This window comes from Anas acuta, chromosome 20, assembly GCF_963932015.1.
Source record: "Anas acuta chromosome 20, bAnaAcu1.1, whole genome shotgun sequence".
Taxonomy (NCBI): domain Eukaryota; kingdom Metazoa; phylum Chordata; class Aves; order Anseriformes; family Anatidae; genus Anas; species Anas acuta.
Window position 1 is genome coordinate 10,029,994 of NC_088998.1, and position 25,473 is coordinate 10,055,466.

The following is a 25,473-nucleotide window of genomic DNA, read 5'->3' on the forward strand; positions in this document are numbered from 1 at the left end:
ACGATTTCTGGCTGGATTTTCAGAAAGCTCAAGTGCTTTTTTAATCACTACAGAAGCTCATTATTGCTTTCCAGTGACTCTTATGTCCTTCACTTCTCCTTTCAGATTAGAGTCTATAGTCAGATGAATATTGGATGATTTCATTACATACAAATGCAATCAACAGTTTTGCATAAATTTCTCCTCTTTTCTTGAGTTTCAATTGACCTCAGCACCCGTGGAGGCAGGCGCAATACACATGTAAATGAGCTGGCGTTGCTGCAAAGACACGGATGCGGAGAAACAAGATAAACTGTCAGATAATATTCAGGATTTTAAGAGATCAAAAAAATACTTCCTTGCTCAGCCAAGCCGTAAAAATGGCACCTTCAGCTGCCGGGGAATTCGCTTTTGTTTCACTTGTTGTCTGGCTGTGGACGAAGGCCAGGAGTGGCTCTGGGAGTGAAGGGCTGGGGCGATGCGGCCGGCACCACGGAGTGATGCAGTGGGTGCTGCTGCACTGCATGGGCACCTCTGGGGGGCATGGGACACTCTGGGGGGCACGGAGCTCTCCAGGGGGCATGGGCACACCACGTGCCCCGGGGATGCCCACTGAAGTCCAGTGCTCGGTGGCTGGACCCCTGCAGGGCTCCTGCTGCTGCATTGAGGCTGGCCCAGGCAGGGGATGCTCAGTTTGGGAGCCCCCATTCCCGTGCCCACCCGGGACCCCCGTCCCCAATCCCCTCGCTGGGTGCGGGGGCACCTGCCCCAGGCACAGGGCTCAGCCAGGGGCAGCCCCCCCCAACCCCGGCAGGGCGAACAATGCCTTCAGAATATATTTAAACTAGCACTCCATGCTAACAATCAGGGCTAATTTAAACAAACTATAATTAAACATAAAGGACCTCTTGGTGGGGAAGTCAGGGAAAACTGTCAGCAGTTACTTTGGATGTGGAGCCCTTACCTTTAAAAGAATAATTTTTGTGCTAATGCGAGCAATCCAGCACTCCCACACTCGCCTTCGGGGGCCAGTGGGGAAAGAAACTCTTGGGTTTCTTTTGATACCTTTACGTGCTAATCTTCTTAACAGATTTTTAATTAATGGGAACAGAGCACTTTGCAGCCATGAAATCTATTGGTGTAATTGCCTGGTGGATTAGTCCCATTAACCACACAAATTACCTGTCTCCAGGCCGCCAGCCCCACCAGGGAGCTCCCCACACTGGACACACTGAGCGGCCCCATTCTGAAGCAATTTTGATAAAATAAACTCTCTAATCAGGTAAATAATTCCATAAGGGAAATTGCTGCCTTCCCGCAGCCCCCTCCTCCAGCGGGGACCTGGCTAGTTTCAGGGGAATGAAACATGCCTCCAATTACAGACAAATCTCCAGCACAAAAACCGTTTGGGAGAAGCTCTCGGCGCACGGGACCCCCTTGAAACGCAGCGTCCGAAGAATTAAAGCATTTAAGCTGTCAGCCGGAATCTGGCCAAGCCCCTGATTACCTGGGGGCGACGCACGGTGTATTTAGGTTTGTGTCCGCTGCAATTTCCTGGCCCCCAGCGTTGATGCTGAGTGACTCGCGTCCGTGCCGGGCTCCTGCCCGGGGTCCCTCCGCCACGTGGCCCCGGGTGCGGGGACGCCGACCTTTGGGCCCATTAAGGACATCCCGGCCGGCGGCAGCCCAGAGCAGTGGAAACGTGCAGCGCCCCAAAGAGCCGCCGTGCGAGCACGACCGCCTGCACCCATTTCACAGCAGCACTCGTCAAGGCCCTGTGGCTGCTCCCACCGCGGTTATGACCTGGGGGAGCTGAGCCCTAGCAGGGACATGTGCTCCAGCCATGGTGGGGACGGTCACACAGAGGGGTGTCCCCTGGAACATCCCCAGTCCCCATTCCCATCACGGAGGAGCCACCACCAGTGGCATGGGGCTGCTCTTCCACCTGCAAGAGATGGGAGCCCCAGACTCCCCCCTTGGTCCCCAAAGGACAAGGCCTGGGCAGGGGCCAGGACCCCCAAGGCCACAGGGAGAGGTGGGCACAGGGACTGGAGAGCCTCGCTGTGCGGGGCCAGCGAGAGTGGCCGGGGAACCCTACACCGCAGGTAATTGGCATCAGATGCTCCCTGACCTGCCGCATCCACCGGGAAGCTGGAAGCATTTATTTGTCTGGGCCGGCAGCTCTATCTGCGTGCGGGAGGCGTTGGCAGCGGCGGGGCTGGGCTCGGCGAGCCTAATGAGCCTGGGCTGAAGATGATGAATATGATTGCTGAAAGCGCTTTCCTGAGTCCTTCTTTCCTGGGGCTCAGGTTACGAGTTCCCAGACAGCCTGTCCAGCCTGGGCTTTTCAGCTCTGATTTGTAGCCCCCCAAACAGCGCCCGTCAGCTCCCCGTGATGGAGGAAGAGCTCGGTCCTCCGCCACCGTGCCCCGAAGGGCTGGGCATGGTGAGGGCTGGGCACAGTGTGGGCACTGCAGACCCTGCTCGGCCATCAGGAGGGTTGTGGCCCCAGCTGTCCCTCTGCTGCCCAGCCCCATGCCCTACACATCCCGCTGAGCCTCATGTGGGGTGGATGGGAGCAGTGCCACGGGGGGGCTGTGGCCATCAGCACTCACCGTGCCACCATATCAGCCTCAAGCACTGTCACAGGATGCTGGGCACGAGTCCCCTCAGCCTCCACTGGGGTGAGGCAGAACCAGACCAGTTCTGTCCCACAACGCCTCGGCCCTGGTCTGCCCCTGAGCCACATCCCCACCCAGCACGCCTCTCAGGGGGGTGCACGAAGCCGGGGCAGGCTGGGGATGCTCCCAGGGCGGTGGGGGAGCCATGCTCCCCCCAGGCACAGCCACCCCGAGCAGGGGGCTAAGGGGCAGTGGGGACCTGCAGGGGCTGGGGGCCTCGATGCCTGCCCCCCTTAGATGTCACTGTTCCAGGAGGGGCTCCCAGCGCTGCCCCACTGCCACTGGTTTGGGGACACGAAGCAGACGGGACAGGAGGGGTCCTGCGGTGCCAGCCCGCTGCGGGTTCGGGGGTCCTGCCATCCCACCCCCCAGCACAGGGGGACAAAACATCGCTGCAGACCCTGGCAGAAGTGGAACCCAGCTGGGGATGAGCTTTGCTCTGAGCCTTCCCCCGTTCCCCGGCCGTCTGCGCGCTGCCATAGACGGTGTTTTGCTGCCTCCCTACGGGAGGACGCAGCCGGCAGCGCTGGGCCTCCACACGTGGCCAGCCCGCGCTGGGGGCCCTGGTCCCAGCCCCAGGGACACGCACATGGGGTGGGGGCACCACGCAGTGACTCTGGGGGGGGGGTCCCAGGCCCAGCTCCGCAGGAGGGGCTCGGTGGGTGTCCCACTGCTGCTGTGGCTCCCCGGGGACACATGGCCAGGAAGCTCCCGATGGAGCTGGAGACAGAGTGGGGCCAGAGTTGTGCCCCCCCTGCGTGGGGGCTAAAGAAAAAGGAAGCAAAACTTGGGAGATGCCTCCCAAAGGAGGAAGAAAGGCGTGTGAGGAACGGGAGCAAAGCTGTGACCCCTGAAAAAAGTGGAAGAGCAGCAAGAAAACAGCACAGGGAGGGCCCAGGAGGAGAGGGGAGACCCCTGGGGCTCCTCAGAGATTTTCAGGAGAGCAGCGTGCGGGGCTGAAACCCTCTGGCTGGACCCCAACCCCCCCAGGCAGCCTGTGCCACACGGGCTGTGTCCTTTTGCCACGGCACTGTGATGGAGAGGGCAGGGAGAGGGCACGGAGAGGGCATGGCACAGGACCCACAGCGTCTTGCTCCCCACAGGGTGCAGGGCAGGGCTCAGCGCCACGGCCCCGCTGCAGCTGCAAGCTCAGCCCAGCTGTGGCCACATCTGCGCCGCCCGCCCGGCTCCAAGGAGGCTCCCGCGGCCTTTCTGAAGTCACCGGGAGGGTGTGGGGGGGTGATGTTATTTTCCCAGTGCAAACCCCAGGCTGTTTGTACAATTTAGGAACTCGCATGCTCCATTTCCCAGCCCTGTGACCTGTGAAACTGGAGGCACTGGTAAGGCCACGGTGCTGGGGCTGGCACAGCTGGGGGGTCCCAGGGTCCCTCCCACCTGTGCCTCCCCCTTTGGCACCCCCATCCCACAGCAAAGCGGGGAGGGGGTCCCTCTTCAAAGACAAGGCTTGCTAGGCCAAAAGAGATCTTTTAATTTCCCTGGTTTCCCACCAGGGCCACCCCCTGTCTGGGTGACACACCGTGGGTGCCAGCAGTGTCCCGGCAGCACCGTCCCACTGCCACCACGCTGGTGCTTCCCCTTCCACCGCCCTGGCCACGGAGGAGCGATGTCGGTGCACCTGCTGGCCAGCTCCAGCTCCAGCTCCAACATCTGCACTGCCCCTGCCCCTTTTCTTCCCTCGGAGCCCACAAGAAGCCCGGGATGCTGCGTGCTGCCCCCCCACCCCTCCCACTTGTGCCATGGGACAAGCAGCAGCGCCCCTCACCCCGGGCCTGTGCGCGGCACAGGTTATAAAAAGTCCTGGCGAGACAGTGGGGCTGGGGATGTTGCAATTGCTTCCCGTATTGTGCAAGCAAATGATTATTGAATCCTGATGAAAGGGAAGGGAGCGGGAGATGTGAAAACTGTGGGCAGCCAGCCCCAGCCACCTCCCCTGCCGCCACGTGGGGCTGTCGGTGTCGGCCGGTCCCAAGCAGCGTGGGGCTGGCTGTGGGGCCGCGGGCTCGGCCAGGTCCTACACGTGCTGAGGCTGGGTGCTGGGCACGTGCGAGGGGGACAGCACCAGAGCTGGCAGGATGGGGAAGAAGAGCCTCTCTATGGGGTAAACCACCCGGTTTCCTGAGCCAGCCCGCAGGGCTGTGGTGCCATGGGGCCATTGGGGGCTGGAGGGGGCAGGAAACGCCGGTGGCCTCCTGCTGCTGGATGGGAGCGCACAGAAACAGCCTCCAAATCCACGGTGCTGAGCTGCAGGGCTCAGCCCCAAGCACTTTGCTGCCAGGGCTCCAAGCTGGGCGCACCAGGAGGGCCCCACAGCACTCGTTTGGTGCAATGTGGCTGCATTTCATTTTGGGGAGCAGAAATGTGGCACGAGCTTGGCACGTGTGCTGCCCAGTGGGGTGCCGGCAGCACCGTTACAGCAAAACCAGTCCCTCGGTGCTGCTCCCTCGCTGCCAGTACTCATCCACCAGGAGCAGCCGGCACCTCCACCCTGCTGGAGCCCACCGAGGGGACGCTCAGCTCACATTGGGGTCAGGCTGGCGCACTTGCCCACGGGGCACTCACAAACCCCTCCGCCACCCATCCCCGGCCACCCCCAGCACGGGCAGGTCACCGCCGAGAGGGACGATCGTGGCACGAAGCCGCCGTGGAGCCGCGTGCTCCTTCCCAGCAGCAATTTGGAGCCGGCTGTTCCAGCAGCAGCACCTTTCCACTTTCCAGTTCAGCAGGCTCCTGGCTCGGCCCCGCTGCAGCCGCTTCCACCGCGGGTGGCGGAAAAACGCGGCCACCCCCGGGGTGCCCGGGGCTGCTGCTGCGCTGCGGGGGGTGACGGCAAAACCCCCGGGACGTGCCCTGGGGCTCTGCCACGGCCCCCTGCCAGCTCGGGAGAGCAGGAGCGGCCAGACACGGTGCCAGGCTCATGGTGCCACCGTGCCCTGGGTGCCACCGTGCCCTGGGTGCCACCAGGCTCTGGGTGCCACCACGCTGGGGGTGCCACCAGGCTCCCCGGGGCTGTCGCAGCGGGGGCTGCAGCGAGGAAATGCTCGGGGCGAGGGGATCGGGGGGGGATGCAGAGAGCCGGGGGTGGGCACGGCGGTGCCGGGGCCGCGGGGACCGGGGCACGGAGGCGGCCCCGTCCCGTCGGGGGCGGGCGGAGGCGCGGCGGGGGCGGGGGCGGCGGGGCCGGGCCGGGCAGCGGCGGCCCGCGGCGGAGCTGCCTCTCGCCATGGGCGGTGGGTGCCGGCCCCGGGCCCCCCCGGCCGGGCTGCGGCTTCTGCTCGGCCCCGCGCTGCTGCTCTGCGCCGCCGGGAGCGCCGCGGCCGCCGGCACCGGCACCGGTACGGGGCGGAGGGGGGGGGGGGAGCCCGAGGAGGGACCGGGCGGGGAGGGGGGTCCGGGGGATGCGGGGGGGTCCGGGGGAATCCGGTTTGGGGAGGGGAATGCGCCGGGATCCTGCAGGGGCCGGGGACCCGGAGGGATGTTGGGGGGTTTGGGGCGCGGGGCTGGGGGCGCTGCCCCCAGGAGGGGCACGGGGGGAGAGCTCGGGGCCCCCCCGGATCCCCTCGGTGCTCCCGGCGCTGGCTGTGTCCGGGGGGGCCACGCGTGTGTCCCGGGGCAGGATCGTGCCCATGTCCCGCTGGTGCCCAGCCCCGTGGGATCGGGACACGGCGGGGAAAAGAGCCGGGTCCTGGGGGTCTCCCCAGTGTGCTGCGCCCCCCCGGGGCCACGGGCAGGGACCGGAGGAGCCCCCGCGTGTCCGTGGCCGTGGGAGCCCCCTGGGGCCGCAGCCCGGGGCATCGAGGGGCACCGCTGCTCGCAGCCTCGTGGGGCCACCTCCCTCCACGTGCTGCCCCGGAGCAGCTCCCTCCAGGTCCCCAGGGGGACCCTGCCTCCGATCCCTCTTCCAGGAGATGATTTTCCTCCCTTCCACGGAGAAAAGCCCACCCCGGGTCCAGCTCAGGGAACTTCTCTGGTTTTGCAGCTCCCCACTAAGCCAGCGCAGGAACGTGGTTTGTGTCCCTCGGCGGGGCTCCGGCTGCGTTTGGTGTGATGGATGCTGCCCCCATCTCCATGGCCTGGGGCTGGGGGGGCAGGAGGTGGGTGCAGCGCCCCAAAGGGAGCTGGCTGGGGCTGAGCGGGGCAGAGGGGGCTGCTGGAACAGGGCACGGCTTCCTTCCCCCCTCCCCGCAGCCATCCTGCTGGGACTTATCGACGTTGAGGCGGCTGTTCCTGCCCAGAAACAATGCCCCTAAGGTGGAGACTTCCCTCTTTCGGCACCATGTGCGTCCGAAACGGGAACATGAGCTGAGGGTTACGGCACTTCGAGGCATGGGAGCGAGTGCTGCGGGAGGAGGAACAGCGCCCGAACCGACACAGGGCTGTGGCACCCTGCTTCGTGTCCCGGCGGCAGGGCTGAGCGCGCTGGGTGCCACGGGATGGGCCCAGGACTGGTTGGGGACACCCAACCCATGGTGGCTGGGACAGGCACACACTGGGCTGGTGCAGCCACGGGCAGCCCCAAGCTGCTGGCTGCAGGACGGGGCCAAAGCAGAGCTCACCACGTGGGGAAAGAACCCGTAACCGGGATGTACGCAAAAGGATGCTTATCTTCCGAGCTCTAATTAGCAAGGGAGATACCTGATGGAATTAGGGGAACTGTGCTGTGCCCCGAGGTGCTGCCAGCAGAGCAGATGGGCTGTGGGATGTGTGCAGCTGGAGGACCACGGCCTTAATCTTGTGCTCAGATCTGCTCTAGAAGACAGAATAACAGGATGCTGGGCTTTGCCTGCAGCCTCCTGCGCGCTTGATGGTTGCTGCTCTGGGCACTTCTCAGCCCCTCGCAGGCTCCACCTTGCCTCTGAGCAGCGATGTTTGCTCCCTGTTGAGGTTTTCCCAGGCTGTGAGCTGAGCCAGCCTGGTCCCGTGGCGTTTCTCCATTTGCCCCCATGGATATTGCCCTTGGGAGCTCGTCTGCAGCCTTACTCTCGGGGCTGTGCTTCTGTTCAAGAGCAAACCTTCCAGCAAAATAACCCTGCGGCCCCTCCAGCCGCTCCTCGTGGAGGTCCCACACCGTGGAGGCCCCTGGATGCCAGCACCGTGCCCAGGGTCCCACCACGGGGAGGTCGGTCGGGCTCAGACCCCACGGGTGCCTTCATCAGAGCCGATTTTGATTTGTGCCCATTTCCGCCACCTGCGGTCGGGTTTCCTCCCCCGTCCCTGGTGGGGTTTCGGCTCCGCTGCACGGAGGGGACGGCGGAGCACGGGCACAGCGCGGGGCTGCTGCTGGGGCATGGCCATGTCCCCCCCCAGCCCCGCTGCTGGGAGCAGCCCCCGTGCCCGGCCGCAGGTGCGGGAGGAGGAGCCGCCAGCCCCATGTGCGGCGCAGCTGCGGCCCTGGCAGGTTGCTGTCGCTGGCGGTGCGGCCAGAAGTGGTTGCAGATGACAATCTGGCTCCGTGGCGCGGGCTGGGAGCAGCTCACGGAAAACCCAAGGAAACCATCCCCGATGCGAAAAACAAGCGTGTGAGCCGTTTGTTGTCTTCGCAGCCATGCGCAAGACGGGAATGTCCCACCGGGCAAGCCCGGCTCCAGCCCGCACATGATTCACCCCACGTCGCTTTGGCTGCGGTTTGCAGAGCGGATGTCGTCCCCCAAAATCTGGCATTTCTCAGCGCCGATCGCACGTGTTCACCGGCTCAGCCGTCACGGAGGGGGCCGCGATCCAGCGCGGGGGCCGGGAGCAGCTTTCCCCACACCTGGAGCCGTCCCGGCAGGATTCCTGCCCGGGGTGGAGAGAGGCCGGGAGCGCCGCGGGGGGCGGCTGTCGCGGGCTGGGACACGCCGCGGCCCCTCGCGCCCTTGTGGCTGGGACATGCCGCTCCTGCCCCACCTCGGGGCCCCCACGGCGCTGACACCGCTGTGACCCCGGCAGGAGGCAGCTGCCTGCGGGGCCCTGGCACGGAGCAGCCACCCGGCCCCACAGCAGCGTCCCCGTGTGTCCCCCCCCCCCGGAGCTGGCCGGGGCAGGGAGCGGGGCCGCTCCTGCAGATGTTTGTGGTGGAGCCAAGCGCGGAGCTACTGGCGCGGGAACTGCTCCGGGGATGCTCTGGCTGTGCTGCGGCACGGTAAAAGTTTCCGTGCTACAAAAAGCTGCAGGCGGGTGGTCTGAAGTTAATTTGTCCGAGATAAATAAGGACCTGCCCGCTGCCGCCCGTCTGGATGTGTAACGGAGGCTGGGATGGAAAGAGCTGGGATGAAAGGGAGCCCGAAGGAAGGGCTGGGAGCCGAACTCTGCGAGCTGCCCCCCCGTAGCATGAGGGGTTTGGGATCCCAGGGCTGAGAGCAGTTGTGAGAGCTGCCAGCCCCCAGGCAGCCCCCACCCTGTCCCGGCCCCGAGCTGCCTGGGAAACTGGGAGACTTTGCAAAATGAGCTTGATTTTTCAAAGATGTTCGTTTTTAGCTTCAATTTCCTATGGAAAAATGTGCTGCGCGTTGTGCCTGCCCACCTCCCCCCGGCGTTAGAGCCTGGCTCCGGCCTCCAGCAGAACTTGGAGCCGACTGGGCTGAGCCCCGCAGGGCCGAGGATGCTGCAGCCACCCCCCGGTCACAGCTCCCAGAGCCTTCTGCGGGGTGGCACCGGGGCAGAGCCCGGTGGGTGCCGCGGTTGTCCCTGCGTGTCCCCACCACCCCCGTGCCCCATCCCTCCAGTACACGCAGGGGCTGTTTTATCCCACCAAGACGTGGTTTTGTTCCTCTCCAGCTTTGTCGTCCCCCGTTTGGGGCAGGGAAAGCAGCAGATTGTGGGGTGCCGGCGCTGCTGGAGCCACGTCCCTCCAAGCCCCGACCTCCCACGCCGACGCCGCGCAGGGCGGCCCGGGAAGGTCCTGGCGGGGGGGGCAGCGGCTCCAGGCCGCCCACGCGTCTGCAGGAGCCGGCCCCAACGCGCTGCCCGGTGACACCGGGGGGGCACCGGCAGCCGCTGGGACCCCGGTGGCCGCAGGCAGGGCAGGACGGGGCCCTCAGCCCCTTATCCCCTTATCTGGAGGCTGCAGCTGGGGCGCGCGGGCAAGGAGGTGGCTGCGGAGGAAGCAGCAGGGCCAGGGCTGGAGCTGGGAGGAAGGAGCCCCGCGGGCAGCCCCTTCCACCCGCACACGGGGCCGGGGCAAAGCAGCCGCGTGCCAAAGCAAACTCCAGCCCAGACAATTGCCATTATTAACAAAGCTGACGTTGTGGTTACAGGGGTTTGCCAGCTCTTGGGCTCTCGGGGCACAGGGACCCCATGCGGGATGCTCTGGCAGCACCTTTCGGCCTTTCTTTCTTTCCCAGCTGTGTTTGGGGCAGCGGTGGCGCCGTGGATGGCCGCTGACCTCTCTGTCTCTCTCCCCGCAGTGAACCCGTGTTGCTATTACCCCTGCCAGCACCAAGGGGTGTGTGTGCGGGTTGGCCTGGAAGGCTATGAGTGTGACTGCACGCGGACGGGGTATTTTGGGACTAACTGCACCTCGCGTAAGTCCCCCTCCCGGAGGAGCCCTGGCACCGCATGGGCTGCATTAGCAGGGTGAGTGCTGCAGCATCCAGTGCTGAGCCATGTGCCCGGGTTTGTCTCCCCCAGCCGAGCTCTGGACGCGCCTCCACAACCTGCTGAAGCCCAGTCCCGCCTTCTACCACTTCGTCCTGACTCACTTCAGGTGGTTTTGGGACATCATCAACAGCACCTTCATCAGGGACACGCTGATGAGGCTCGTGCTCACAGGTGCGGGGGGCGATTCCCGGGAGGGGTTGGGACGGGTCCTGGGGCCGAGCAGGACTCCAGCAGCACCAGCACGGGCAGGGGACAGCGGGGCCACCGAGCATCTCCTGGTGGCTCCAGTTTGGGGCCACCTCCCCGCGAGCCGGCCCACAGGGGACATTAGCAGTGGGGGCCCAGGGGGCTGAGCCCCGCACGCACCGGGCTGGGAGCCAGCAGAGACACATGAGCTGCTCTCGGCACGCTGCAATCCCCTTCCCAAGGGCTCTCCAGCAGACACAGGGAGCAGCTGGTGGAAATATGGAGCTGGCCCATGGTAATTCTGTCCCTACATTTATCACTTCGCGTAAATATTTAGGTTCCAGCTCTTAGAGCTGTAGGAACACATTCGCGAGGCTCCGGCTGTTGGTTTCCCCATTTCTGCATGTTTGTCATCTAATTCGTCATGCAGGAATCCACTTCGTGCAGCAGCACAACCCCCCTGCTCCTGCAGGGAACTGCAGCCCCTAAAAGGCTGGGTTTGGGGGGGGGGGGGCACAGCATTGCAGGACACGGCCGGGCTCTGCCCACCACCTCCTGGTTCCTGGGGGTCTGGGTGCTGCCCCGCGGCACTGACTGCTCTCTCCTTCCAGTTCGTGCCAACCTCATCCCCAGCCCCCCCACCTTTAACTCCAACTACGGCTACATCAGCTGGGAGGCCTACGCCAACGTCAGCTACTACACCCGCATCCTCCCGCCGGTGCCGGACGACTGCCCCACACCCATGGGGACCAAAGGTACGTGCCCAGCGCAGGACCGGCACCGCAAGGCGATGAACACGGCTGGGTTTGCAGAGCAGCACCGGGTCCGTCCCTGCTGCAGCACCACCGCATCCCAGTGCCCGTGCCTGAGCCCCCACGGCACCGCTGGCACCCGCCGGGGCACCGGCGTCACCCCCGTCCTCCGCAGGGAAGCGGCAGCTCCCCGACGCCCAGCTCCTGGCGGAGAGGTTCCTGCTGCGGCACAAGTTCGAAGCCGATCCCCGGGGCACCAACCTGATGTTTGCCTTCTTCGCCCAGCATTTCACCCACCAGTTCTTCAAGACGTCCGGGAAGATGGGGCGAGGCTTCACCAAGGCGCTGGGGCACGGGGTGAGGGCGCGATGCGAGGGCGGCCGGCACGGGGCGAGGGGGGTCCGGGGGTGGGCACGGCCGGGTGGTGCTCCCGTCACACGGCGCTGTCTCGCAGGTGGACCTGGGGCACTTGTACGGGGACAACCTGCAGCGCCAGCACCAGCTGCGGCTCTTCAGGGACGGGAAGCTCAAATTCCAGGTACCACGTGGCACCGTGTGCCAAAATGCGTCTCAGTTCCATGCTCCAAGGTTGTTTGAAGCCCACGTCCCTCTGGCAGCTGCCAGGATAGGGTGGTTTTCTCCCCTCTTCCCTTTCTACCACCCCATTTTTGTCTCCCCGAGGTGGTGGATGGAGAGGTGTACCCCCCCTCGGTCACCGAAGCGCCGGTGCACATGGTGTACCCGCCTGCCGTCCCCAAGGAGAAGCAGCTGGCGATGGGTCAGGAGGTGTTCGGGCTCCTGCCGGGGCTCTGCATGTACGCCACGCTCTGGCTGCGCGAGCACAACCGCGTCTGCGACATCCTGAAGCGGGAGCACCCCACCTGGAGCGACGAGCAGCTCTTCCAGACAGCTCGGCTCATCCTCATCGGTGAGGGCCGGCGACACCGCGGGTCCCCGCGTCCCACCTCCCGCAGTGACCTGGTGCTGTCGGGCTCTGCGGGGGCCAGCCCGGCTTTAAAGGCTGGAGGAGTTCCTCTGGCAGCCTTCTGGGGATCGTTGGCTTTAGTCCATCAGAAAATTTACTTTTGAGCAATTTAGCCATCATTCTGAACTATCCCATTTTAACGGTCTGGATTTTGGATGGAGGCGACTGGAATTACAGTAGACTTACGAAAGACCCACGATACCACCACGCTGTCTCAAAGCTCCAGACCGAGCTCAGCTTTCTCAGAAACCGTTTTGTTTCTGGCAAGCTGACCTTTCCTGGTGAAAAAGATAAATGACAGAAACTCCCAGCCAACAACAAGCCCGATGTCAGGCAGGTCCGGGCGGCTGAGGGTGCGGGGGTGCAGGGACAGGCTGCCGTGGGGAGCCTCACTCAGCACATGAGTAACCGGGGCTGCCCCGAGCCCTGGGGGAGCCGGGGCTGATCCGGGGCTGTGGCTGCTCCTGCTGCCAGCTGACGCCTCCTCCTCTCGCCTCCTGCCCAGGGGAGACCATCAAGATCGTCATTGAAGACTACGTGCAGCACCTCAGCGGGTACTTCCTCAGCCTCAAGTTCGACCCCGAGCTGCTGTTCGGGAGGCAGTTCCAGTACCGGAATCGCATCGCGGTGGAGTTCAACCAGCTCTATCACTGGCACGGGCTGATGCCGGACTCCTTCGTCATCCAGGGGGAAGAGTACAGCTACGAGCAGTTTCTCTACAACACCTCCATGCTCCTGGACTATGGCGTGGAGGCCCTGGTGGAGTCCTTTTCCAAGCAGACCGCAGGGATGGTGAGGTCCTGCTCTCTGCAGCACATCCCATGGGGGGCTGCGGGACCCCGGGCCCAAGGCATCGTCAGAGCACAGCCACAGCCCACCCATAACGAATGTCCCGGTTGTGTGCAGCATTTGCAGCCTGTTCCCAAGGGCAGCAGGCGGTGTGTGCGTTGGGGAGTCCTCCCCATGAGCAGCGGGGTGAGGTTGGGTCGTGGCAGCCCCATTTACTTGATCCCAGGACACTGGAATAAGCATCAGGGTGAAGCCAGCAGCATGCGGCACCCTGCTGGGTGCAGCCTGGGCACGGGCACAGCTCGGCTCACGCTGTTCTTTGCTGCCATCACATGGATGTTTTCTTCCAAGTGATTACATCGATGCTTCTGACATGGGCAAAGCGACACTGCTGGCACGCAGCCCTGCTGCTCTTGGGGTGTGCAGGCTCCCTCCGCGACCCCAGACCCCCAGACCCAGTGATTCCTTCCCTCTGTCCTGGCCGGTGGGACGCTGCCATCCAGGGCTTCTCCTGCAGGAGATGGGCTCTACCCCGAGCTGTGCCACCGCCGGTCTTTGGCACTGCCCCTGGCTCCCCCTTGTCCCGCTGCGGCTGCGCCGTGCCCAGGATGCAGGCAGGGAGGCCGGGCTGTGCCTCCATGGAGGCCGGAGCCTCCCCGTGTCTCACATGAGCGTGCCCCTCCTTGTCTTCTCATCCTCCAGATCGGCGGGGGGCAAACCATCAACGCCAACGTCCTGAAAGTGGCCGTCGGGGTCATCATGGAGTCGCGGCAGCTGAGGCTGCAGCCCTTCAATGAGTATCGGAAGAGGTTTGGCATGAAGCCCTACAAATCCTTCCAGGAGCTCACAGGTACGAGCACCGTGCTGCCAGCAGGGCCCGCAGGTCTCCCTCCTGCCACATCCCCCTGCCCCATGGCAAGGCCAGACCCTTGCTGATGTGTCTGGTGTTCACCTGGTGCAGGAGAGGAGGAGAAGGCTGCAGAGCTGGAGGAGCTCTATGGAGACATCGACGCGATGGAGTTTTACCCAGGCTTGCTGCTTGAGAAACCCCAACCCAACGGCATTTTCGGAGAAAGCATGGTGGAGATCGGAGCTCCCTTTTCCCTGAAGGGGCTTCTCGGAAACCCCATCTGCTCCCCGGAGTACTGGAAGCCCAGTACCTTTGGCGGAGCAACTGGCTTTGAGATAGTCAAGACAGCATCCCTGGAGAAGCTGGTGTGCCTCAACGTGAAGAGGTGCCCGTACGTGGCCTTCCGTGTGCCGGACGCCGCGGCAGGAGGCACGGCCGGCAGCAGCCGGGGCGGTGGTGGTGGGCCCTCTACGGAGCTCTAGCACCTCCACCCTGCACAGGTAGGGTCTGTCCTTGTCCAGGGCTTGGGGGAACAAGCCCCCCGTCCAGTGCTGAGTGTCCTCTTTGTCCCTGCAGGCAGCGGCGGGGCTGGGGAACCCACCCCATGCCCAGCAGGAGCAGGATCAACGATCGTCCGCCCTGGGCAGGCTCCAGCCCAGCCCCACGCCGGCAGGGAGAGGCTGGTGCCCGCTCTGGGAAGAGCTCAAGAGCCCAGGCAGAAGAGCTGCCATCGCCCGTGCTCAGCAGAACTGTTCCTCTTCCCAGCCCCTGCCTTGTGCTAAGCCACGTTTGGGGCTCTCCAGGGACCCCCAGCACCCAGGGGTGCTCCCGGCTCCTCTGCTCCTGCTCAGCCTCAGCTCCTGCTGCTTCCCAGCACCAGCAGCCCCTCTTCTGCAGGGGCGTCCCCGCTCGGATGGAGAGGGGCACGGCGCACAGGGAGCCCTCCCAGCCTTGTCTTCCACACGTGGCAACGAGGGAGGGATGGGGATGATGTGCTGCAGACGTCCGTCTGTCCTTCCTTCCTTGCTGGCCCAGCTCGGGCTGCGCTCTCACCTGGCTCTCCTGCAGCCTGCTTGGCTCTGGCTCAGCCCAACCCAGCCCAGCAGCCTCATTTGCCTGGCCTGGGACAAACAAGCATCCCAGGCACGCCGGGTGCAGCGGTGTGGCCGTGCCAGCTGCCCAGCCCTGGGTCTCAGTGGGATTCCCAGGCCCCTGTGCCCCTGGCACCGCGCTGACCCTGTCACACACGATGCCACCTCTGTGCCCATCACCCGTTAAGGCTCTTGCACCCTATGCTCGTTACACTGCCCTGCATTAATAGCTGAGTAAATGACGTCCCCCAAGGCGCACTGAACTTGCTTGTCCCGCTCCACAGCTCGCAGATGTAAGCCATCGCCAGCAACGTGATGCGATCGCTGGAAGCCAGGGTCGCTGGCCTTGGCCCCAGTCAGATCCCAGAAAATGGACCTCTCGAATAAACATTGTTAAAAACCACTCTCATTTCCTCCAGCAAGTTTTCAAGCTCTCCCTCAGCAGAGCCAGGCCAAGGCAGAGCGCCCAGGGCCAGCAGGAGCTGGGAGAGCAGACGTCTCGGCGGCGCTGGTGGAAGGTGAGTGCTCAGCCAGGCTGTCGATGTGAGCCGTGCTCGCCAGCACTGTGCCCGTGTCATTAACCAGCTGTGTGAGAAGAAACAAGCGGAGCTTCCCGGCTCCCTGTGCTTCAGCAGGGGCCGTGCCACAGCCTCCATGAAGGTTTTGGCCCCGCTGCTTCCCACCGGCCACCAGCGCCCCACAAACCTGCTGCTGGCGACACAGAGCTTAAGCTAAGCCCAGCACCGGGCACTTCTATCACATGAAATCCACCCCTGAGGGCACAAACAGCCCCAGCTGCAGCTCCCCGCTGTGCTGAGTGGCTGGAGGAGCTGGAGGGACCCAGTCCTGTGCTTCTGCTCTGTCTTGGAGAGCCCCTGCATCAGGGCTTGAGACAGCGGCACGCGGCCAATTCACCAGTGAAACCTGGCAGTACCATCTGCTAGGTGGGCAATGCTCCTGCTCTCGGTACTCTTGGGTGAGAAAACTTCCACAAAAACCGCCCAGAGAAGCTGTCCCACCACATCCCTCCATCTGGAGGTCCTCGTCCCCTGCAGACCCCTGCTCTGCCGCACTGCACACGCTGCTGCTGAGGAAGGCACGGGTGTGCAGGACGTGCCTGGGCACCAACACACCCAGCCCACCACAGCCCAAAACGTGGTGGCTTCGTGCTCCAGGGGCTGCCAGCCCGCCAGAGGGTCCCAGCCCTCGCTCAGGTGGCAACACTGCTGAAAAGCAGAGTGAGCAGCACCCAGGCTGGCTGCTGGCATCTCCCCGTAGGGGAACGCACCCCGCGAGCTGCGCACTGTGCTCCTGCGTCACCTCCATGGCACACACACGACTGCCCTCGCCGTGCAGAGCTCCAGCCTCCGAGCATCCTTCAGCATCTGGTTAGCAGCACAAGCTCGGCTCGTTTCAGTTAGACCACAAACATCCTGCTTTTGTTTGTCGCTATCGCAGCCTGCCAGCACGGCTTTGCTACCAGCCGATAAGCGCGCTGCGGCCCGGCAGGCACACGGGGAGAGCTGCCTAGGTGCTCCCTGCCGCCACGGAGGAACATCCTGCCAGGAACAGTGCAGCTGAGGCAGCGCTGCCAAACCTGACAGAGTACAAACGACGGCAGCTTGCGGCTCTGAACAGCCCAGCATCACCCAGGGGGGCTGCCCAATGCATCCAGGGTTCAGCACGGAGCTGGGGGCTGCCGGACACCCAGCTCCGACAGACACCCAGCTCCGACAGACTCCTTTTTGCTGTTCCCTGCTCCTGGCCCGCCCAGAAGACGCCTTCACACAAGCACCATTTTTTAAACAAGCTCCTCCAGGGAGCACAGCTGCAGCTCGCCTGCCCGCGGGCCGATCTGGAGAGGAGACCGCTGGCGCTGTGCTGCGTACGTGCGGTGCGCGAAAACGGCAGCGCCAACATCTGCCCGTGTTTGTGTGACCTTTGGAGCAGTGATTCACCGAGCACAATGACCGGAGTGGACGGGAGGAGGAGATCAGCTGCCCGCAGCGCTGCTGCATGCAAAGGGGACCTCAAGGTGTGAGCTGCGCATGGCCATCACCTGGGCGGGATCGGGGGCATCCAGCAGCGTTTTCACCCTCATCTGATGAGTTCTTCAGCCAGGCTGAGGCACTTCACCAGGTACCAGAGCAGGAATGGCTGCTTGGATTTTTCAAGAAAGGCACATTTTGAATGCTTTTACTAAGAAGATGTAAATCCATGAGCATCTAGCACTTTTTAGCTATGTTAAGATATTTATCCGTAACAAAGATATTGAAGACAAAAAGTGTAATCAGCACAAGCTTTGATTTTTTTAAATCTTGTTCTTGGGGTGACAACCTGATTATCTGGCTCCGATAAAACATCAAGGAACCTTACAGTACTAATTCATTTCTTGGTGTCCCTGCAAATAAACCCCCAGCGCTCCAAAAGCGATGCAACGTGGCTGCATGACCAGAAGAGACAGATGCAGACAAGCAAACGGACAGCCCGTCAGGGGAGCTGTGGTTTTTCAGGCTCCACGGGTACACACAGGACTAAGCAGAGCTACACCAACAGGCAGAAAAAGCCCAAATCACCTTGGCCATATCTGCATGTTTGTCCTAGGCTTGAGAAGCAGCAGATAGAAAACACGGCACAGAAAGGACAGACTGCAGACAGAGCACGTAACAGCTCAGTAGAAGTCTTACTCACCGAATCCTCACCATGCGTTACCTTGCTGTCATATTTCAGATACACAGACTAGTGCAAATGTCTCAAAACATTTAAAGGTAGTAAGTACCAACCTTGTTCTCCAGCACCAGTTGTTTTCTTTCTGAGCTCTCTTGCCCCACTGAAATAATGGATTTAAGAAAGCTGGCTTTCATTCGATGCTGATAGAATTGCATCCCAAAACATTAAAACCTGAGCAGTGCCCGCACAAGAAAGGCAACCAACCCCGGTCGCTTTGCACTGACACTCCAGCCTCCCTCAACTTTCACATTTATAGCTCAGACCAGTTTCATCAGACGCACTAATGAAAGGAACAGAATTGCTGGTGGCAGTAGTTGGGGCAGGGGACAACTGCTCGAGCTCAAGGGACGTCACCCTCGGGCCGGTACCTGCCCAGCTTCGTAGCCCCGGGCTCTGCATCATCCACCAAGCCCCCAGGAGGCGCAGGGTCAGCAGTTCTCAGCTAGAGAGGAGGGAGAGCTGGGCAAACTCTTTCCCAGCTTCTGCTGGTCCCTAAGAGCACTGAGGACTTTTGGCCCAGACAAGATAAGGTGCATTGCTAGAGACAAAACATTTGAGTGCGTAACCCAATACAGACAACCCACTTCAGACATCGCAGCCAACTTCTCTCTGCCACCTCCTGCACCAGAGCCATTTGTGGTACCAAAAATGCCATCACGTTTCTGCCAGGAGCTATGTTTTATGCTAGGGGAGTTGCTGTGCCAGAACAGATACATGAAATATCTGACAAAATTAAAAAGCATCCTTTATTCAAAACCAAACCATTTAGTACAGCACATCAACATAAATGGAGTTCTGATGGTGGCAGGATGCAATAGCTTTGGGGGAAGGAGAGGCACCTGCACCAAACCAAAAACCTGACGCTCCCAATGCCAAACTGGATGTTTCAGAACTATTTTATTGTATGTAGGGGTTGGTACAATTTCATTTTATTTTCAGTCCTCTAATGCATATATATACACAAATACACTCCAGTTTTTAGCCTGGTCAGGGCCTTATCTAAAATTAGATAAATAAATAGACTTCAACATTTCAGCTATAACATTTACAGACAGGAGTTGTAGTTTTGAGTTCTATTGAACAGACAGGGGACAAACAAATAGCTAACATATCTTAAAATTCATTTCACTTTGCCATGTTGTTTAATGTGCATGATGGGTTTTGAGCACACAATTACTGCTTGGTCAATTTGGGAGGACTTAGCTTCAAGAACGGGCAAAAGCACCGGCAGCACTACCCAGCCCTGCCCACAGCGCTTCTCAGCAGCTCCAGCAGCCAACCTCTGACTGCTCAGATTTGTGTTGTCTGTGCTGACAATGAGAAGCAGCATCCTAACACGTCTTCCCTCTATCCCTCTCTCCCTTATGCTTACTGTATTCTCCAAGATTAGTGATTAATTGAATTCAGACTTCTTTCCCACACGCCTTTTCTTTTTTTTTCCTTTTGCTATTGGCACCATGAAACATCTGTCATGTAGTTGAGCACTGAAGATTAATAACCGAGTCCCCTTGCTGCAGGCCATCTGACACAGAGCAGCAGGATAGGTTTTGATCCTATTACAGCTTTACTGACGTAGGGATTAAAAAACAAAAACAAACAAAAAACACTTTGCACAAATAAAACTTCAAAGCACTTCAAGCAGTCAGCTCTCGCCCCTCCAAATCATTTTATTATGATGCTAATACGCACCCTGTCTGTGCTACAGACTTAACTGAACCTCCTCCTAAATATAAATTACAGCTGCTTTGACTTTTTTTCTTAAATGTGCTGATACCCACGCTCAATGATTTAATTTCACGTAACTTTCATGTTGTTTTTTTTTTTTTTTCCCACAATTCTAAAAAGAAAAGAATCCCTTATCACATTTTAAAATTTGGGCTTCTGCCAGTTCCCTTAAAACAGCTACAATTTGTGCCAATTCAGTAATTTTTAATTACGAACTACTTCTCTTCCTGCTTATTGCACTTTTAATAATATAGTTCAAATAGATACAATTGCCAACACTTACTTTTCTCTAATAAGATCTAGTCTTACTGTGAACCAAGAGCTTACACAGACATTTGCATTTCTTCCTGGTGTTCCAAAGTGCCTTCAACTTGCAAAAAAGCTAAACAACAACAACGAAAATTAAAAAAAACAAAAAAAAAAAACACAATTAAATTTAATCATTAAACATGGCATTACACTGGGTCGTACATTCAGGTAACTATAGTCTACTTTCCTCACAATTAAAAAATAACGAGCAACATAAGGAATGCATGAGAAAGCAGAAGTGTTGTAACATCCAATTAAGTATGCAGAAGACACGTAATTCAGTAACAACTAAGTACAGAGTGCACGCATTCAACATGCTCATTTGTACCAGGTACATTGTTTGAGTCACTCAGCCATAACCTGGCCAGGAAAACCTTTGCGTTGCTCTGCATCGCTGGAGGTTTTCATGCTTGCGCTCACTGTAAATTGCTAATGGTTTCTAATGCTACTCAGGTTATCTCACGGCTACCTAGCGCTAGACTTGCTGGAGTCAGGGTGAACTGTAACGTACTAGAAACCCTGAAAATTACTTCCCCATATTACCTCTGATATACAAAGTTAGTAGAGCATAAACAAAACAAACACTTCAAAAATGTAACCACTAACAAATGGTAATGACGAAGCGCAATATACAGCTCTTGCGTTCAGGAGCAATAGTGCTCATGAAAAGACAAACGGGCTCAGCCAGTGCTGCACGGCTTTCACCCTGTGCCCAGCAGTAGGAGCCACCCTGTGTTCTGGGGGAGAGGAGAACTTTAAGATCAATGTCACTGGGCAGCTGAAAGAGCTGTGATAGCTCCTGAAGAGCTGCCATCAGAGGAAGAACAGGGCAAGCCATGGTTTTGATCAAGCCAAGCCCTCTGTGTAAGAACGAGTCCCTGTGCTTCAGACAAGGGAATCAGCTGTGCTACTGAACACCTGCCTAGGGATCTGGTCTATCGGCTCAAGGGTGATTTCCCACAGAGCCTTCCAGTCATCTGTCAGGTCCAGGGGTTATTAATATTCAAAATGCAGCTGAAGATCCAGCTTAAGCAGATAATCTGAAGACAGACAGAAATGACCATCAGCAGTGATTTAACAATTTTAGAGATGTACGAAATTCTGAGGCTATTCAAGTTCTAATTCTGCATTTTGCCAACAAAATTCTCCTTGATGCTATTCAGCATGTCCTTTGGAGCTCTTTATAAAAGGTCTCTTTCTCTTAAGAGGCAGAGCTTATTTTCTGCAGAAGTAACTACTATGAACTAATGGTAGGTATTTTAAAACCCAAGAATACATTAAGAGCTGTAACAGAAGGAAGATTTTCTCATTTAAGTCTCGGGTAAGGTTAAAGAACCCTCTCCAGCTGAAAGGTAATTTTCAGTATCAAGTCAGGAGCTGTTGTTATTTGCAAGTGAGAAAAGAACAAAAATATGACACCAATTGTTAGAATAATGGTACTTCCAAGAAGGGGACTACAAATGGAAGATGGGACCTAGCATTGTTAATTCGCTGGCAGCAGTTCAACTCCAGGTTAATAAAAGATTGGAGCACTTCAAAACACGTGTGTCTTAGTGACTAGGTGCCCACTTTCTGATCCAATTGGTATTCACATTGTTTAAGCAAATCTGTAAGGAGACTGACTATAAACAACTGATCCAAGGACAAAATGTTTACAAAATTTAAGTGAGAGATGACAACAGAATACACAATTTCCTAAATTTACTGAATTGTGTTAGAAATTCAGGTTTAGTATAATACATTTGAACTGCATAAAAGCAAGACAGTTTTAGTGTGCACTTTACTGAATTAATTTAAGAAAATGTTAGGAATTCCTTGTATTATTTTAAACAAAATTTTAATGAGCAAAAGTTGAAGTGCATGGAGGCGAAGAATAATATACCCACGCTAAGAAAGGAAGAAACCAGCCCCTAGCACAACATCCCGCTGTACAACTACACCTACTGGCCCATCGGCGTAAGTGGTTCAGTCTATTTCCAGATCACTGTCTTCACTGTAACAAGCAGATGGGTTATGTATAGAAGTCAGGAGCACTAGGTCTTTTTCTGGAAGCAGACCACACTCCTGCAAAAAAGCCTCCAGGTCTACAGCAAAAAAATCTTCTCCAAGCTGGTCAGTGATTCGCACAAAGTTGCCAATGAGCTCACCCGCCTTATAGATCAGCAAAGCCGGCAGAGCATTATTAGTAAAGCGGGTGCTGGCACCAATGAGCGAACTCTTTACTCTGCAAAATTTAACGGTTGGATACTCAGCAGCCAGGCAGATCATACAGCCATTCAGGGATTCACTGCCAGGGATATCATCTTCGTAAATATGGATCATGATCAGTGTGCTTTTATGCTCTTTATCAACCGTGTCCAAAAATGCTTCTCCACTGGTAATCTCAAAAACCTTTTTAAATTGCTGCCCACTGTACAACTGCTGCCTCATCTCCTCCATCCGCTGCTTCCTGTATCGCTGTAAGAATTCCTCATCATCTTCATCGTTGTGAATCATGTTATATTCTTGTAATGTCATCTAAAAAATACACAGAAAGATATATGACAAAAAGAAAAGGTCTACATCACTATGTGGGTCACTTACATAATTGATTTAAATCAAGAGCGTTAATGTGGGTCACTCATCTTTAATAATACCAAAGTGCAACCCACGAAGGCTCAAGCACCCTCTGTATTACACTCCATTTTGATCTAATTAGGAACTATGTCCAGTGGGAACAGTGATTTCAGCCTTGGGTATTCCAGTTTCCACAGGCTGCACTAATAACACAAGTGGCTGCTCCCACTTTAATTCAGGTTAATGGCAGCTATGTGCTTTCACTAAGCTATGAGCACCGCTTGGGGTAAGGTGCCTGACCTCAGCCTATGCTGTCAAACAGCTTCCTTCTCATCAGCTTTTTCATTTAATTTTTCAGTAAACAACTTTTGCCAAAACAAATGCACTGTCTTGTCTGCAGAACTGAAACTAACAGGGTTTTATGCATTTTGTCTGTTCACCTGCTCTGCTAAACAGACCTGCTGACCAGATAACGATTCCTGTCTGCTTCACATACACGAACGACGAAACAAAAAATGTCAAACATTTAAATGGCATTTTAATTCCTTCGGGCCATGTTACCTTTCCATTTATTTTTTCCTGGATCTCTTTCTGCTTCTGTTTCTCAGACTCTTCATCTAAGTGAGATCTACAAGTCATAGATAACTTCTTTATGAGTCGTTCCATTTCTCTGCGCTGCTCCTGTCTCTGTTCTGTCTCCAGTTGTTTAAATCTCCGCCAGTCATTAATGACTCCTTTCGGACCTGAAATTAAATGGCATTTACTACAAAATTACAAACATCATTTCGTAATGTGCAATACGATTACATCTTTCATTTAAAAGTACAGTCATACTATACAAGGCAGCAGTAAAATAGTGGGCCTATCATAAACTTTTTATACACTGTGCAAAAAGCTGTAATTAAATGAAATAAAAGTAACTTGCCATTTACACGTCCTTGAGTTTGTATCTGGGTGCTGGGTTATCTTTTTTTTTTTTTTGGTACATCTGGGAAGACTAAAGCTTATCTAACTAGGCTACTCTCATTATTGTCCCAGAGGTTATTTCAAAGATTAATATCTGGGCTCTTGAAATAGAATCACCAGCCCTCAAGAATTCCACTACTGTGTGACTTTTCATAAGAACAAAAACAATGTGATGGGAAACTATAATCAAGCTTGTCGATATTCCTGTACAGAAGTACATTCTGTGACATACAATAGTGTTAATTCTCACAGACTTCACCTTGCAATGTGCTACCATGCTGCTGGGGCCCTGTGGAAAGAAGTACTTTTTCAGGTCTTCTCTAAATATGCCAGTTTAGTACCGTAATGCTTCCATTCTTCCTTCTCAGGTGATGCATGGAAACACATGCAAGAAAGTTTTTTTTATTGTTCTTAGAAAACACACTGTGAAATACAGAGGGCCAGTATTTCACAAGAATGTAAGAAATACCCTCTGGATCCCACCAATTGTCTGCAAAGACCAGTACTGTGCCTCTGACAGTGCCCGTACAGAATGCTGCTTTAGCAGAGCCTGGCCATACTTGTTCAGCACCTACATCTGTCACATCAGGACTGCTAGTGGTTAACAACTGGTGGCTTACAGGAAAGAAATTTCTGGATTATCAGCCAAATTGTATAAACCTCTTTAGTCTGCAGAGACTAACTGCCCTAGATATAAAGCCAAAGCCTCTCAAAGGGTAAGGCAAACGCTAGAATAAAGAACCAGCTACTAACTACGGTTAGACTATAGCCAGGAAATGATCGATCTCTGACTTGAGTATACACGAAAATAGGACTTTCGTTACCAAAAAAAAAAACAAACACACAAAACTTCCAATAAGCAAAGTATCAGCAAAACAGTTAGCTTGATATAACAATACCTGTGTTGACTGCACTTCCATCACTGCTGAGCTCTATTTCCCCAACAGTTTCAGGAATGGAGCTCTCCCCTTCTTTATCTTCTTTCTCACTGTCTTCATCCTCACCCTCACTACTGCTGTAATAATACTGGAGCTTCTCGCCAAGTAGTTTATCGTCCAAAGCAGTCATTATGTTCTAAAAAATAAATTAACAAAACAGACATTTCTCTTACTCAAACATGCAGCACAAGAAACCCCTTGAAAAGTGTAACAATAGTACTCTACTTTTTCACAACGGTTTTTTAGCCACATAAGAAGGTAATGGCCCACTATCTACACAGCAGTCAGTCACAAGTTAATTCTTGGTCACAATTTCAAATGTATTTAAGTTAAAAACCTTTATGAACAAAACTTTGAGGCTCACTGCTAAAAAAAAGTTGTTATAGAACCCGTTTCTGCACTACAATGTACTTTAGTATATATCTAAATATTTTTACCCATGGAGAATGAATTTTCTAACCGTGACTTGGGAGTCTTGAAAGCCCCAATCAGACAGCTCCATTAGGTTGATTTCCCAATTATTTACATTTCAATTTCCAATATTATTTGAATTATTTTAACAACGATTCCTCTAAGGTAAGAAACACTCAATGTAATTAACCAAATTCAAATGTTCTGACCTTTATTCCTTTCCAGTCTCTCAGAAACAAGCTTCCAACAAAACCTGGAGGCAGAGATTTCAAGTTGTATTAATTCAAGCTGTTGAAGACAAACCCATGAGAACTTCTGCAGGCAGTCCATGCATTTACACAAGGAAATGCACGGAAGGAAAGACGTTTAGAGAAAACACAACCGCTTTTTCTGTTAAAAATAGCCGCGTTATTGGAACAGGAAGCACATACGTGTTAAATACCGGGACAAACCAGGCAGACGCTCGGTGCTGACGGCTCCGACCTGGGATTTGCGCTGCGGATCAGGGCACCACCGGCGAGGTCTCCGCGGCTGCCATGGTCCCGGCGGTGCCGGCTCCTGTTGGCAGGGACGGGGCCGCTGAGGCAACGGCCGCCACCTCCACAGCCTCCCGCCCCCCTCCGCAGCGCTGCTCGGCGGGGACCCGCCTGAGGGGCCCGCTCCGTGCCTGCTGCGGGTTTACCGCCGGGATTGCCGGGATTACCGCCCGGATTACCGTGAGGCGGCCGCTGCCCCCCTCTCGTCCCCACCCGGTCCCGGCCCCGGCCCCGCCGCCCCCTCACCGCCAGCCGAGGCCGCTCCGGTGCGCGCGGGGCACGCCGGGAAGGAGGCGGAGCAGCGGAGGCCGCACCCCCCTCCCCCGGCCCAATGGACCCGCCCGGGCGCCACCACCCCGCGGGCAGGGACTGGGCCCGCCCGGGCGCTACCAC

General features: G+C 57.1%; 2 protein-coding genes across 11 annotated transcripts; one reads left to right on the forward strand and one right to left on the reverse strand.

Annotated features, from left to right (window-relative positions):
• The first annotated feature begins 5,834 nt into the window (after positions 1 to 5,834).
• On the forward strand, positions 5,835 to 19,794 carry PTGS1 (prostaglandin-endoperoxide synthase 1). 2 transcript variants are annotated; one of them, XM_068657048.1, is made up of 11 exons: positions 5,835 to 6,007; positions 10,064 to 10,180; positions 10,287 to 10,427; positions 11,054 to 11,197; positions 11,370 to 11,551; positions 11,649 to 11,732; positions 11,876 to 12,122; positions 12,685 to 12,971; positions 13,671 to 13,818; positions 13,930 to 14,318; positions 14,395 to 19,794. In XM_068657048.1, the coding sequence occupies exons 1-10, from the start codon at positions 5,902 to 5,904 to the stop codon at positions 14,298 to 14,300; spliced, it is 1,827 nt and encodes a 608-aa protein (XP_068513149.1). In that variant the 5' UTR covers positions 5,835 to 5,901; the 3' UTR covers positions 14,301 to 14,318; positions 14,395 to 19,794. The 2 variants fall into 2 exon arrangements, with proteins under 2 accessions (XP_068513149.1, XP_068513148.1); XM_068657047.1 differs by having other exon boundaries at positions 5,836 to 6,013.
• Positions 19,781 to 25,412, reverse strand: PDCL (phosducin like). 9 transcript variants are annotated; one of them, XM_068657065.1, is made up of 6 exons: positions 25,327 to 25,411; positions 24,987 to 25,102; positions 24,754 to 24,797; positions 24,095 to 24,269; positions 22,791 to 22,972; positions 19,781 to 22,190 (listed from the first exon to the last, which is right to left on the reverse strand). In XM_068657065.1, the coding sequence occupies exons 4-6, from the start codon at positions 24,261 to 24,263 to the stop codon at positions 21,639 to 21,641; spliced, it is 903 nt and encodes a 300-aa protein (XP_068513166.1). In that variant the 5' UTR covers positions 24,264 to 24,269; positions 24,754 to 24,797; positions 24,987 to 25,102; positions 25,327 to 25,411; the 3' UTR covers positions 19,781 to 21,638. The 9 variants fall into 9 exon arrangements, with proteins under 9 accessions (XP_068513166.1, XP_068513161.1, XP_068513162.1 ...); XM_068657060.1 differs by having other exon boundaries at positions 24,976 to 25,102; XM_068657061.1 differs by having other exon boundaries at positions 24,754 to 24,832; positions 24,976 to 25,102.
• Between the last annotated feature and the right edge of the window lie 61 nt (positions 25,413 to 25,473).